This window comes from Leptidea sinapis, chromosome 33 (assembly GCF_905404315.1).
Source record: "Leptidea sinapis chromosome 33, ilLepSina1.1, whole genome shotgun sequence".
In the NCBI taxonomy this organism is placed as follows: domain Eukaryota; kingdom Metazoa; phylum Arthropoda; class Insecta; order Lepidoptera; family Pieridae; genus Leptidea; species Leptidea sinapis.
Window position 1 is genome coordinate 9743310 of NC_066297.1, and position 15396 is coordinate 9758705.

The 15396-nt window shown below is 38.5% G+C and overlaps 1 protein-coding gene across 3 annotated transcripts in view; it reads left to right on the forward strand.

Annotated features, from left to right (window-relative positions):
- LOC126974707 (uncharacterized) overlaps positions 1-15396 on the forward strand; it is a 31244-nt gene that overhangs the window by 14714 nt on the left and 1134 nt on the right. For 2 of the 3 annotated variants that reach the window (XM_050822290.1, XM_050822291.1), the window contains exons 7-16: positions 577-681; positions 1904-1982; positions 3661-3878; positions 6453-6687; positions 7279-7380; positions 8167-8298; positions 9825-10142; positions 11750-11863; positions 14243-14392; positions 15024-15205. In XM_050822290.1, coding sequence (XP_050678247.1) covers positions 577-681; positions 1904-1982; positions 3661-3878; positions 6453-6687; positions 7279-7380; positions 8167-8298; positions 9825-10142; positions 11750-11863; positions 14243-14392; positions 15024-15205 — 1635 coding nt within the window. Of the gene's footprint in view, positions 1-576; positions 682-1903; positions 1983-3660; positions 3879-6452; positions 6688-7278; positions 7381-8166; positions 8299-9824; positions 10143-11749; positions 11864-14231; positions 14393-15023; positions 15206-15396 lie in introns of those variants that run through there. The other variant, XM_050822292.1, reaches the window with a different exon arrangement.

The following is a 15396-nucleotide window of genomic DNA, read 5'->3' on the forward strand; positions in this document are numbered from 1 at the left end:
AATTTCTGGCAAAACGCGCGGTTGTGGAATGCCAGACGTCAACGTGATGCGGGTGGTATTGCACGTAATGTCCGGTGGTGGAATTCGGCCGCTGGAATCAACCCGAACAGCTCCTCGGAGCACTCCCCGTGATAAATGCAGAGAGAACCCACATCTGTACGCAACGCCAAAGAGTCAAGCCGATCGGAGATGACTTGTTCGTCAATGATTCGAGCCGCTCTTCGTTGTATGCGGTCAAATGGAAGAAGCAGTACAGCTCCATGTACAGTACAGTACTCCATGTGAGGCCCAATTTGCGCCTTATATAGTTGCAGGCGGTGGCTTATAGTGAGGTACTGGCTCGCCTTACTGAGTACACCAAACTTTTTAGCGGCTAGTTTGATCTTCTCTTCCAAGTGACTCCGGAACTGAACGTCGCTCGATATATCGACGCCAAGTATGCCGATACAGGCTGTGGCAGTTCGACGAGTGAACTCGAATAGAGGGGAGAATTTTTAGCCTTTTCCAATTATTTCATTAGAAGTAAGTATATGATAATTAGTAAACAAACAGAAATAAACTTGCCCCATTTTACAGGAAGGTCGCACAGCTAGTGCAGAGGTTGCATGAACTGGGTTACTCGTACAGTAATTCACGTCAGTTATGTGCCGGGGAGTACAGATTCGATCGCGTATGTCCAAGGTAAATTGTATTTTACTCACTTACATAAGATTAGCTACCGCGTGACTTCGACATATGCACATAAAAGATTTAATCTAAGCTTGAAACATTGTGCGGCACGAAATGTAGTTTCTTTTCAATTTCAAATAAGTATTATGGAATGTGTGAACATTTATATATAATAAATGTGGATTTAATTTACTATTTCACCAATTTAATATTCATACCAAAATATATTTTTTTATTAGTGAATTCGAACCGGCGCCTCTCACGATACGCCCCAGCGCTTTCATCACATACGGCCGCTCTCAGTATTCAATCTATTAACGGTTCTGGCCTACTTGAGACAAAAAATCCTATCCGTAGAGGGTAGTAATCTATCTCTATCTGTAGATAGTTTATTGGGAATGGCCAACCCACCTGAATTTAAAAAGTAAATAGGGAAGTCCCAGGCCCAAAGGTGCCGTAAAAGGCGCCTAAGGGCATTTACCTGTGGGAGGCTCCTTTGTACAGGATGCCAGCTAGATTATGGGCACCACAAGGGCGCCTTTTTCTACCGTGAAGCAGAAATGTGTAAGCATTATCGTGTTTTCGTCTGATGGGCGCCATAGCTAGTGAAATTACTGGGAAAATGAAACTTAACATCTTATGTCGCAAGGTAACGAGCGCAATTTTCAAAAATCCTGAGCGGCACTGCATTGTTATGGGCAGGGTGTATCAATTACCATGAACTGAACGTCCTGCTCGTCTCGTCCTTTATTGTCATAAATAAATAAAAAATACGCATTTTCCATAAATATTGGTACTTATCTTTGAAAACTCAGCCGTTTCCTAAGACTCATCAGTCCTCACCTCCGAATAGATAGTAGATAATACATGTTAAATTGTGGTCAAATCTTTTTACAATTAACAGTTTTATCGAATGTCAAATTGTTATTAAATCTTTTTACAATTAACTGTTTTATCGAATGTTAAATTGTTGTCAAATCTTTTTTGCGGACGTTATTTTGATAGACTGAATATTATTTTATTTGCTATATCTAACGAAGACGGACATTTGAATTTGGATCTGATCGCAAGGATTTCATTTGCTCAACGATGTACGCGTCCAGAGATGTTGGTTTCTGAAAGTCATCTAGTGTTGCAAGGACCATGAGTTGCCTGATTCGATATCTCGCTTGTTATAACCGTAAAACAGTAAATAATAGCTAGCATGTTTCTTAACTTAACTCTTATATTTTAGATTTATCACCATGCGTCCGCCAGACCATGAAGGCATAGGTTCACTAGATTTGGTCAAGAATGGCGTTATTGTACTTCAGGTGAGACTTCGAATATATAAACTTTTTCATTTTCTCTACGTATGGGATGTTCATGCTGAGAGAATAATACCACCTTAAAAGGCGTAAACGAATCTGTTGACCTCTGCCATCTCCATGGGGGTTGTTTCTTTTATTGCACATAACAAACATTTCCGCTTACGTTAACGTCTTGTCTCGCGTCACTTTCTCATAACAAAATTGGTTGATTTTAAAGTCGGTAAAGGACGTGATAACGACATAAGTTAACATCTTTTTATACCGTCTTTTATAAGAGTCATAATAAATTTTTAATAAAAATTTTTACATAACCTATTAATGCACCCTTCGACGGATGCTTCTTATTTTAATAATCAAAGAACAAGATCGATCGTGCCTCTCTGTCGCTTGTTCCTCGCTCAGAAGAAGCTTCCTAGCGTAGAAGAGCTACGCTCGGATAAAGCGGGACGTGACACTTTTACGTGCGTGCAGCCGACGTTCATCGATTTAGATGACGTTATCACCAAATGTCAAAACATTTTTGTTTTCACATTTGGTGATCAGTTCAGTTTTGCCCTACTCCAAACTCTCTCGTGCCAGAGTTTGTTGAGTCAACACATCTCTTGCCTCGTGTAGAGGCGAAACACGTGTGGATTTGCTTAAAGACAATTAATATTGGTGGAATTAGCACTAAAGAAAACTCAAAATATTTGGATAATTATGGATTTCCGCAAAGTTTGGTCTACTTCAATAAAAATTGACGTTATCACGTCAAGTCTATAATGAATAGTTAGTGAAACATTCACGAAACGGCGAAGTCGTACTCTACTTAGTTGTAGAATTAAGATTTACAGGTCTTGGTCTCTACTTAGAGAGTGAAATCTCAATCCGCACTCCTACAACCCAAGAGAAATTATAATTATTTTTTAGTTAGCATGTTATATATAGCATGGCGCTACGATGGCGACATTAGATAATCACACGGGTAGAACTACTTAACCGTAATCATAAAAAAAAAAACAAATGAAATACATTTAGAAAATAAAAATTTTAATCAGCCTTACGTGGGCGTTATATTTATTTACCTACGAGTTGTGACTGCTACGACACGGTAGAATAAGTAGTCAGTGCCTACGAGCTACGTTAGCTCGCGGCTTCTAGATTACTTACAGGCTGCTCCGAAATGATGTTATCGAAATTTGTTTTTTAGGTGCTTTATGTACTATTATTTTTTTATTCTAAGCTCTAAAGGCGTGTTTATTAAATATATAAAATTGTTATTAAATGCTACTCTAATGAAAGAGCATTTTGTCCAGCTCAGAGTTTCCCAGCCAACCGTCCTGTTTTCCCACTACAAGTCATAGTTTTTAAGCTTTAAAATTTTAAATCATTGGTATTATTTATTCAAAGAATACAGAATAAAATAGAAAAATACTTGTAAATATGTTAATATTTAATATATGTCTTCACTTTCTACCGGCATTTATTTTGTTTTATATTTTCATATCTATTTATCCGTATAATTTTATTCAATTACTTTTATAAAAAAATATGTTTATTATAATTACATATTAATTTAACTAGCTATTGTAACTCTATAACTGCGTCCTGTTTCTAAAAATTTAAACAGAATAGTCCTGCCTTTTTCCAACTTCAAATCCTAGGTTTTTTTATTTGCCCTAGTCCAGCTGTGTGTCTCCAGGAGCGGGAGTTCTGCGAGGGCGCGTCCACCCTGTGCCGCGCCCTTCGCGCCTGCTCTCTCCGCGGCGTGGTGGCCCAGACCCACGCCTCGTCTCCTCGATGCTCCGCGTACCTCGCCGCTCAGCTCCGGGAGCTGGCCAGCGTGCTGAAGGCGCAGGCGCCCGCTGCGCCCGTCACCCCGGAGCTCGGAAAACTGGTCGTGTTCGGAGCTGGTGACAAGTGAGTACTATCGGTTAAGGAGATAAAGATGAATAAAATTTAAAAAACAAAATTTTATGAACGATGCGGGAATCGATCCCGCGACCTCTGGCGTTCCGTGCCAGTGCTCTAGCCGGCTAAGCTAACCGTTCGAGTAACGTATCGTCATAAAATCTTGTATGCTTTGTTCAACCCTCAGATTGTGGCTTCATCTACAGGATCTACTTTGATGACCTGCTCAACCCCAATATTTGCATATTAGGAGATTAACTTGAGATATCGCTCTTGTCTAGTGATAATCTAAACAATTTGTTATGTTTTTATAGTGATAAACCTCACTTCTAGGATTAATATACAAATAAAAATTAAAAAAAAAAATTATGAACGATGCGGGACTCGAATCGAACCCACGACCTCTGGCGTACCGTGCCAGTGCTCTTAAAAAAAAAATCAAATTTAATTTGTGTATTAATCCTAGAAGTGAGGGTTATCACTTTAAAAATATAACAAATTGTAAAGATAAAGATCTATTATGTATGGACCTGGGTACTTTCAACACTAATTTTTGAGTACAAATCATCAAATCAAATCAAAATTACTTGACACTTGTGAATGTCAAAAGTATTCTTTTTACATTTACCACCACTTCAGAACAGGTTGAGATTTAATGAGAAGAAGTGGCGAGCCTATTTCCACTTCTGAATTAACATTTACATCTTCATCGTTTTTCAAATAATTTTAATTACCGAAAGTATGTAATGTAACAAAAATACTCCAAATACCTACTCAATACCTTTCACAAGTAAGTAAATATGACAACTTTAATTTTAAAAACACGTGAACATGTTAAAGTACTCCTTATTTATTCGACTAGTTAAAGTGGGTTATGTTAGTTCATGTAAATCTAACTTAACTATAACTAATTAACATTAATATCCGGACGACCGAACCTTGCTCGGATTTTTAAGAATGTACAATCTTGAACAAAAACAAAAGAACTAATAGGACATCTGGATTCGAACCGGGCTCTTTCTTTCTGGATCACCCAATCCCATCTGAGCTATTATAGTCTTGTATATAGTGACGAAATTTACCTTTGTATTCTAATGTTATTGTAGCTGTTTCTCATTAAAACATGGATAAAACTAAATTTTTTTAAATTGAAACCTAGCTAGATCGATTTATCGCCCCTGAAATCCCCTGTATACTAAATTTCATTAAAATCGTTGGAGCCGTTTCCGAGATTCAAATTATATATATATATATATATACAAGAATTGCTCGTTTAAAGATATAAGATAACACCAATAATCACGCAATTGACGCGAGTGCAAAATTTGCATCCGATATTGAAGAGAGTTGACGGATGAGTGTCATTTGTAATTTTGTCAAGCAATAATTGTAATTTCTGCAATTGGCAGCAACGGCCAACGGAAAGCACCATACTAAGATACAACGATGTGAGTCGCCCCGCCTTCATCCATCATTGTTTGGGCCGCGGCCGCTCAGCTAAAGTCAAGTTCAGGGCGATGACCTTAGTTTGCTGCTAGAATAAATAAGTCAGCTATTCTCAAAATTTTTGAAAACATTTAATATGAATTGTAGCATTTAATCTAAGGGGTTTAATGTTAAATTTAATTATTAATTTTTAGTGGTGTTCATATCCGTGTCAATTATCTTACAGGGGTTTTTAACACAGTGTATTTAATATATTTATTTGGCTCAAATTCACCTATCCAACTTATTTCAAAATTATATAACAGTAAATTCCATAGTATAGATATAAATTTTAATACATTTGACAATTTTAAAAAATACGCTTTTGAACCCTTATAATTTGGATGTATATAATTATAGTTTTTAATAATAGTAGGTACACATACATATTGTAGTAGTATTACTTAACCTACAATAATAAATGAAGGCAACACTGTGCATACCTACCTATAAGTTAGTATTAAATATAAAAAAAATTACATAATAAGTACCTCGTCATAATATTAATTGTATTGTATTGTACCAGTGGGAGGCTCCTTTGCACAGGATGCCGGCTAGATTATGGGTACCACAACGGCGCCTACTTCTGCCGTGAAGCAGTAATGTGTAAGCATTACTGTGTTTCGGTCTGAAGGGCGCCGTAGCTAGTGAAATTACTGGGCAAATGAGACTTAACATCTTGTCTCAAGGTGACGAGCGCAGTTGTAGTGCCGCTCAGAATTTTTGGGGGTTTCAAGAATCCGGAGCGGCACTGCATTGTAATGGGCAGGGCGTATCAATTACCATCAACTGAACGTCCTGCTCGTCTTGTCCCTTATTTTCATAAAAAAAAATATATCTATTCGGTAAGCCTTTTTTTAATAAATAAATTAATATAAATTTAAAATAATTGTAAATCTGGTGGCCCAATGTATAAATAAACAAAGGCCTCGCCTAGAGCTGGGCAATTTTAATAATATACAAGGACCATAAGCATTTGTTGACGCGACGCACACCGGTATCGTTTTTTGAGAGTAGGAGATACTACTGGTGGTGTGTCATTATCTTTCAATGTGAAAACGGCCAATTAGATAAACACAGACGAATGTGACACGACAGAGTTGAGAGCTACGTGGGCGCGCTCCGTGAGCTGGGCGTGGATGCGTCGCCAGCGCCGCACTCGAGCGCACTTGTGTGCGTGCTTGGCGACGCAGTGCACAGCGACACGCCGCTCGTACTGAGCGCGCTCGACGGTGTGGTGGCCGCGCTGGCTACGCCGCCAAACTCCTACTCCGCCGTCACTGACCCGATAGACTTGGTATGCGGCCGCGGAGGTGATCTGGCTATGCTGGAGGTAAACTTATTACAAACACCTTCATTTATATCAATATTAACGGCCATTCCTAATATTCAGTTTATCTCCGGTTGTGGCCTACTTGAGATAAAAACTCGTAACTATCGTTGACTTTTCTGCCCCAATAAACTTATCGACGGTAACTCATCTTATCCGTACACGCTGTCTGTCAATGGGACGACGTATAGCTTACCAGGGATAGAAGTTTATATGGAAATTGCAACAGTGAACCGGCGATAAGAATGACTTATCGGGTATATTGGTACAACTTCAGATTATTGACAGCTAATTACTGAGAGTAAAAGGTAGTAATTTTCTCTATCTGTAGATAGTATATTGGGAACAGCCGTTAATGAATAAAGTATAAAATAGGAGCAGAGGAAAAACGAGCATGTGCCTTTAGTGGTGGATAGTGAACACCACTTTACATTCTCTCCTTCAACGCCAGAAGTCAGAAAAACCACAAAAGAGATGCAGCTTTAAATGAATATACGCAGGCTTGTTATGATGGTATCCATATGAATTAAATCTGGGAGCACCACAGTGTGTTCCATAGTTTAGTTAAATCTAAAGCTTCTTTTACATTTACAGATCCTAACAGAATCGGACATCGATCCGAAGGGCAGGGCTCGCGTGCAGTCCATATTGGAAGAACAAAAGAAAACATTGAAAACATTGCTTTCTAAGCCTCAAGTATGTATGAATTTAGCTCGATTTGAATTCCGTGAGTGCGCTAATATATTGGGTTGTTTTTCGATTTATTCCCAATATTAGTTGCTACTCTTATAACACAATTATTTATATAGTACATCATATTATGTAATTCTAATGTATGTAATATATGTAATGTAAATATATTATAATGTATGATATATAAGAATTTGTTGATATAAATTAGACTTGAAATAGGAATTTGAATTTGAATTTTGAATAGAAATATAATTCAAACCGAATAACGACTTTGAGCGTCCTTTCCTTTGTCTGTTTTTTACTGTTATGATTAGCTAATATGTTGAAATATGTTTACTTCACTTGGAAAAAAATCGTTCAAAATAGTTCAGCAGTTATTTGTCCCAATATAGCATTTATAATAATTAATAGATTATAATACTTACCATAAACACTTACAAACAAAACCAATTTTTTATATTGAAAATCCTCGTTTATTCCAAAATATAACTGTTTTTCAAATTTTTTCGAAAGAAAGGTCTGTGTAAAATAAAATCAAACTACAAATCAATTAATTTGCACTTATATATCGTTCCACTAGCTTTCAGATAGAAATCACTGAAATTATTAGAACTATTAGCATTCATTTTCTACACGTAAGATGAACGCCAATATCGCCCGGTAAACAAGCGACATTCTTAGAGAGCCCGGAACAGTTAAATCCTTCGGTACAAATAAATCCGTGTCATGGACTGATGACTATTTTAACCCCCAATAGGTATGGATCTAATTGTTCGTTTACTCTTTTAGATCCAGCTAATACTTTACGAAACTCATTCAGCGCTGGAGGCAGAGAACCAAGCGCAGGTGTCGCGGGCAGTAGCCGAGGCGAACCTTCTAGCAAGAGAGAGACACACGCTGTTGAAGAAGAAACGAGCTCAGGTCAATTATTTTAACTGCTGTCTAAATCTTGTAGCAAAAAAAATTGTGTGTGTTTAAGACCGCACGGCAGAAGTGAAAACTTTATTGGCAATCGCAATCAATTTATATATAAATACTTAGTCTGGCCATAAAAAGTGTTACAATTAAAAATAAACAAAATATTACATTTGAATTTGCAATCTTTCATCTTTATGATCGTTCATTGAGTTTTCTCATTATGGCACCAATACATTGTACAATATTTTGCGATATTAAAATGGAGTGGGGTGATAAAGAGAACCGAATCGCTGTCATTGCATCACATATAGTAGGTATGGAGCCAAATGCAATTTAAAAACTCTCCATACGCTTGGTATTAGTAATTGTTTGTGTACCGGGCTGTTAATAGTTACAATGAGACCTCCTCTGTTTGTGACAGAAAAAGATCTGGCCGTCCACGTACTGTTCACACAAAAAGGTGGTAAAAGCAGTAAGGGAAAGAATTCAAGGAAATCCTGTCCGAAAGCAAAATATTTTATCTCGGTAGATGAAGATAACACCTAGAACCATGTCAATGTCATGATAACTTAAAAAAGAATAGGGTGGTAAAATCGAAACAACTACTTACAACAACTACGAGATCACAGAAAATTTTTGTTTACGGATGAGCATTGGCACAAGTGTATCAAGATTCTTGAGATGGTAGTGAAGCCCCTTCAATAACCAAGAATAGTCCTTCCAGCAAGACTCGGCGCCGGGTCACAAAACTCGGCCTACGCAGTCTTCGTTGGAAACGAACGTTTCGGACTTCATCAGAGCTGAAGACTGGCCGTCGTCTAGTCCCGATCTTAATCCACTGGATTATGATTAATGAACAGATACGCCGGGACAACTTCATTAATTCCATTGAAATGTAATGATGAAATTGACAGAAACTACTTTTTGCTCATTTATTTAAAGAATTATGATGACAAGGTACTTACAATTATGAAACAATCTGAAGATGAAAGTGAATTAGGTTATTTACCTAAGTGCCCATTTTTTTTAACAAAATCGTATATAATATTAGGACCGTGATAAACCACAACTAAACACACTAATTCAAACAAATAAACCAAGTAAAATAAGTACCTAAACTAAGTAATTCTCAAAAAATTATTATTACGTAATAATAATGGCAATTAATAGGTATTAATTAAATGTATTAAACACAGCGACACAACAGCAAAGAGCAGTATATCTTTTTCGATCGGGATCGCTCGGGACCGGCGAGTGTACCCGAGCGATCCCGATCGAGCCTATCACATCAGAGTGTGACGATTCAACCTAGCCTTTAACCTCAAAGCGTGACGGATCAGCCTAACCTGCTACCTCCGAAAAATTGTGTATGTGGAGCGCCAAAAGAAGTTTTCACTTCAAAAAAAGCACAATTAGATTACCAAAATGTTATAATGGTAGACTTATTGTGTTTCAGCTATGAGGTCAAAAACCCTTATAACAAAATTGTTAGAGTTGCATTTATTTAATTAATTTCTGTAATTTTACAGACATCAAGAGTAAAAGAAAGCACGCAATTACCACCAACCGATTCAGGCTCATCATTACACAGCGCAATATCGCAAATAGACCAAAACAATGATGCAGATGTTGGTGATGATGATTCGTCAGTGCGATCGATGTCACCTCCAGCAGCAGCAGCTCGGAAAGTCAATAAAAATAGTGAATGCTTCAAAAAACGAGCTGAAAGTGCTGATGTTGCCGCGCCTCCAGGATCAGGCAAATCAAGACCTATACCAAACATGCAGGTACTTGGGAACGATCGCGACCTTCCCCGAGATCCAGATAAAGATAGTCCAAATGTCTGCGTAAGTGTAACATTTGCCTTGTTGTTATTACAAATACAAATACTTTATTTTGTTTCAAAAAAACGTATTCTACAACAACCCATGTACTACATACTTATAATACCTACTATAAACTACTTAAAAACATAATAACTCGTTTGTTGGGCGATGTTCTACAATATGATCCCAGAAAATGTACAAAACAAATGTGTTACGAAATTTAAAAGAATTGTTAAAAAAAGTTTGTGTGGGAAAGGTAAAATATTTTCTTAATGACACCACGGACTGGGAAAAAAGCGAACACCCTCAGGCTCTTTAATTATAAATGTTTATTGTACGATATCACATTGTAATCCATATTTTTATATATAAAAAAAGCCCGCTGCACTCAGCGGCCATTCTTCTCAGGTCTGAGGCGGTCTCCTTTGAATGGGTGGTAGTTTTTGACGTTCAATAAGTGATTTTGAATCCTATTTTTATTAAAAATTTTTGAATTTGAAATAATATATCACAACCAATAGGTACAAATATTAAAAGAAGTCTACATACTTAATTAAGTAGTTTGGTAAGTGTATTTAAAAATTTGGTACGAAGTTGATAATGCTAGGACTTATTTAATAAACTAGGCACACACAGACTTGTGAGAAACCACTTTTGAACTTTTTATTTGAGTTTATTTTGAGTCATTTCAAAAAATATTCAGATCTTTATTTATTTTATTTGCGATGCGGGACTTGAACCCACGACCTGAGAGTTGAACAAAGCATACAAGATTTTATGACGATACGTCACTCGAACGGTTAGCTCAGTTGACAGAACACTTGTACGGAACGCGAGAGGTCGTGGGTTCGAGTCCCGCATCGATCATAAAATTTTGTTTTCAAATTTTATTTATGTATATAGAGAACTTGAGAGAAAGAGAAGAATGGGATTTGTTTATAAGTAAACTTTGTTCTATCCGATGGGATTAGACAGACATTATGTGGGAGCCATTTTGGTTTATATATAGAAGAACATGTAAAATATACAACTGTCTCACATTCATTAGACTGTCGTCACGGTACAGCTGCTTTTTGGGATGCCTAGAACGTTTATAAAACATTACTACATTACATTAATGCATTTTTGAGCCCGTTCTATACTTATTAGGTGTGATTTCGGGGCTCCTCCCCATACCGGGAGGCAATTGTTATCATATTAATTATAAGATTCGACTTATTATTAAAGCACAGAACTTTTAACCTACCGACTCCTAGAACCAATAATGTGTTTCGCGCGCCTCTTCACAGAATGTGTTCATCATTGGATTCTCACATTAATGTCGACCTATTTTCGCACTCCTCTACTGCTTTATTTAATAATAAGTTAAAACAACGATTACTGTCCTTACCTTAAACCTTGTATGTTTATTCATTATTATTTCCCTGTCTGTGTCTTGATTTATATAATATTGTGTATTCGCCTAAATATTTTATTGTTTACTTATCTTAACGTTCTGTTGTCATGTCTGTATAATTGTATTATTTTGAAATTTTTAAATTGTATTTAACTTCATTTTGTACTACAGTGATGTATCTGTTTGTTTCTTTAATAAATAAATAAACTTGAGATGATAATACTGTTGCCAGGTGCCGGAATGTGATTTATTCGAAATTCAAACTTTGCCGAACCTTGGAAATGGTCTAGATATCAATTACATCTTAGATCGTGACGGCTGCTACCTGGGTCTCATCCAAAGAAAGGTAATTTCAATTGAGCTGAGTAACATTTCGCTTAATTAATAGATCCATACAGCGTCTTCCAGGGTTAAACTGAAGGCACTAGACCGCGCGAAAGGTCATGCAATGGACCAACAATATCAATCTACATTGCGACGAAGATAAGTATTTACAATCCATCCATGAAATTTTAATAGATTCATAGTATTTTCAATAACAGGTTGTTCGAAGACATACGGCACGATATCAACAATGACAAAAATATTGGGTTGGTTCTTATTGATGAATGATGTTTATTGGATGACTTTTACAGAGTAGGAGTTTCTCAATTCGACTGTTCGTCTCTACTTTACGGTGTGTTTTCTCCGCTAGTGAACCGATTTAATATTCTTATTACCATTATACTGAGTGATGATCTACCATCAAAAAAAGCACAACCGCATCAATCACCACGTCAATCAACACTACGTCTTCCGGAACGTGGTCGACATTCGAGGACCTTACATTTGTCCGTCGAGCTATGTGCTCTGCCCACTGCCACTTTAGTTTCGCAATCACCTGGGATATGTCGGTGACTTTGGTTCTCCTATAGATTTCTTCATTTCTGATTCGATCTCGCAGAGAAACTCCAAGCATGGCCCTCTCCATTGCCCTCTGAGCGACATTGAGCTTCTGCATAAGGCCCATAGTTAGCGACCGTATGTCATCACTGGCAACACACATTGGTTAAAAACCTTCATCTTCAGACACTATGGTATTTTGGACGAGAAGATTTTAAGGAGCTTCCCGAACGCTGCCCATCAGAGTTGCATTGTACGAGTGACCTCTTGACCGAAATGGGCCCTGCCCAACTCGAATTTTTGTTTAAGGTAGACGTACTCATCAACGATTTCGAGAGTACAGTTCCCAAATGTTATGAGAGTAGGTGCGATATGAGCATTAGATATGATCTTCGTCTTGTCCATGTACTTTATCAGACCTACTCCTTGAGGCTGTATTGAGGCTATCGAGCATATGGCTTAAGTCTTCCATTGTCTCTGCCATGATTACGATATCGTCTGCAAATCGAAGGTGAGTGATGTATTCGCCGTTGATATTGATTCCCAGCCCGTTGCACTCCAGAAGCTTAAAGACATCTTCCAACGCAGCGGTGAACAGCTTTTTGCGATATAACAGCCTTGTCTGACTCCCCGCTGCAGTCGGATAGGCTTCGAGATTTGATCCTGGAGACGGACTGAGATGGTGGCTTTTCCATACAAACACTTAAACGCTTCGATATATCGATAATCAATGTGGCACCTCTGAAGAGACTGAAGCACCGCCCAGCTCGATCGAATCAAAGGCTTTCTAATAGTCCTCGAACGCCAAGTATAGCGGCTCATAATACTCCTCTGTCTTCTGTATATCTGTATGTGGTCTATGGTATTAAAGCCTTTTCGGAATCCGGCTTGTTCGGGAGGCTGGAAGTCGTCGAACCTGCGAACTAGAAGATTTGTGATAACCATAGAAAACAGCTTTATATACATGGCTCAGAAGTGATATGGGCCTATAGTTCTTCAAAAGTGTTTTATCGCCTTTTTTGAAGAATAGCACCACTATACCTCTGTGCTATGCTTGCGGCGTTTTGCCCTCGAGGATGACGGAATTGAATAGCTTCTGCAGGATCTTAGGAGTACGACTAGCTCTCAGAAGCTCCCATGTAATGCCATCATCACAGGGCGTTTTGTTCTTTTTGAGCTGTTTTAGTGCCATAATAATCTCGTATAGGCTGACGTCTGGGATATTTTCGGAAGTGTCGGGCTAGTATGGCTCTTGGGTTTTCAGACTTGTTGGTAACAGGTGCCCGTGCAGTCATGTATAACTGTCCGTAGAACTTGTCGACCTCCCTCAAAAAAAATATATAATATTGTAAACAAATCTCAAACAGATATAAAATAATGATCACTCGTAAGGGTGAAAGATATTTTGTGGGGTTTTGCCATAAATGTCACGCTTGGCAGGCGGGTGATCGCAGTAAATGGTGTGCTCTTAATGAAAGATTCTGCTGCCCATCCTTTACATAGTTCGACGGACAGATGGCCGTTGGGGCATTAAGTCCTCGAATCGCGACAACGTACCGGAAGACGCAGTGTTGATAGCCCCCACCCCCCCCCCCCCCCCAAATAGACCGAAGATCGCCGGAATATGTTGCATAGCACGACCGATCGTCGTGGAAATCTTTGGGGGAGGCCTTTGTCCAGCAGTAGACGTCTTCCGGCTAGTGATGATGATGAAGGATGAAAGATGAAATTCAATATTATAACTTAATATATATATATTAAGAGTCGGTATTTTTAAGTTAACTTTTTTTACACCAAAATGACCTTAAAGTATAGGATGATACGAACGCTAGGTGTCGTGCAGGAGATAACGAGGCTCGATGCAAAGTACATGATCAAAGTGGCGGAGGAGAGGGGACTGTTCGGGCAGGCACAGCCCCAGCCGGCGCGGAAGAAGAAGTCGGAGCAGGCTGCAGCATCACCCAAGAGACGACGGCGCAAGTTCAGCTTTGAGGTAAATATACCTACTTGGAATCTAACCGCCCACGCCGCAATCATAGCCGTTAATTATCTAAGTGCTAAGGAATACTTAGCTAAGCATGCATTAGTCTATACTTAGTAGAGTTCTATTCCAGAGACGTCACTTTTGGTTTTTTTGGCAAAGGAAACATTTAAGTCAGCATATAGCTGAACTTTCATTATCGACAGGATATCGATAAATAATATTTGTGATAGCAGTAAAATATATAAGACATATAAATTTTTAGCACATAAATTAATTCATCAACACTTATTTTTGTTATATTATTTATTGAAAAACAAACCTTAATAAAAATAACCTTCATTCTATGGTTTTGTTACGACACGAACGTGAACAGTGAAACTTAATAATAATAATTAATGTATAGAGTATAATAATTATAATTTATAAAATAAAAAGAAAATCAGTTGTGATCCCAGTGAAGTAGCGAAGAAGCCAACACACCCTAAGACTTCCAACGTGTTGGAAGAAGAAGAGCCTGGGTATAGGGTTCAGCCCTGACACTCTCCTTCCCCCTCTACCGAAGGGTGAGATGACGACGCACTGTGCACCAACACCGCACATAACGATCTGTCGTGATAATAATAAGTAGAGCCTGCGGTAGGTGGAGCGCGTGGCGGCGCCCACGTACGCGTCTCTGTCTCGCTCGTCGCGGCGGAGTAGCGCACCGCCGGGACCCCTCGCCGACGACGCGCTCCGCGTGTGCTCGCGACACGCGCGGCGGTATGCCGCCGCCGCCGCCTACACCTCGGCCGTGTGCTCCTGCGACGGGAAGCACAAGCCACCGTGAGTACCAATATACCTCATCATTGCTCAAGTCCATCGGCCGGAATACAATGTATATCCATACATAGAAATTCGAAAGGAATCCCTCGATTATTCCCAGACGGCGAAAATGTGTCTATTTGAACCTGCCCTTAGATATTATTGATTAAAGCATAAAAGCTGCGGTGAATCTGAATTATTTTTTATTTAAT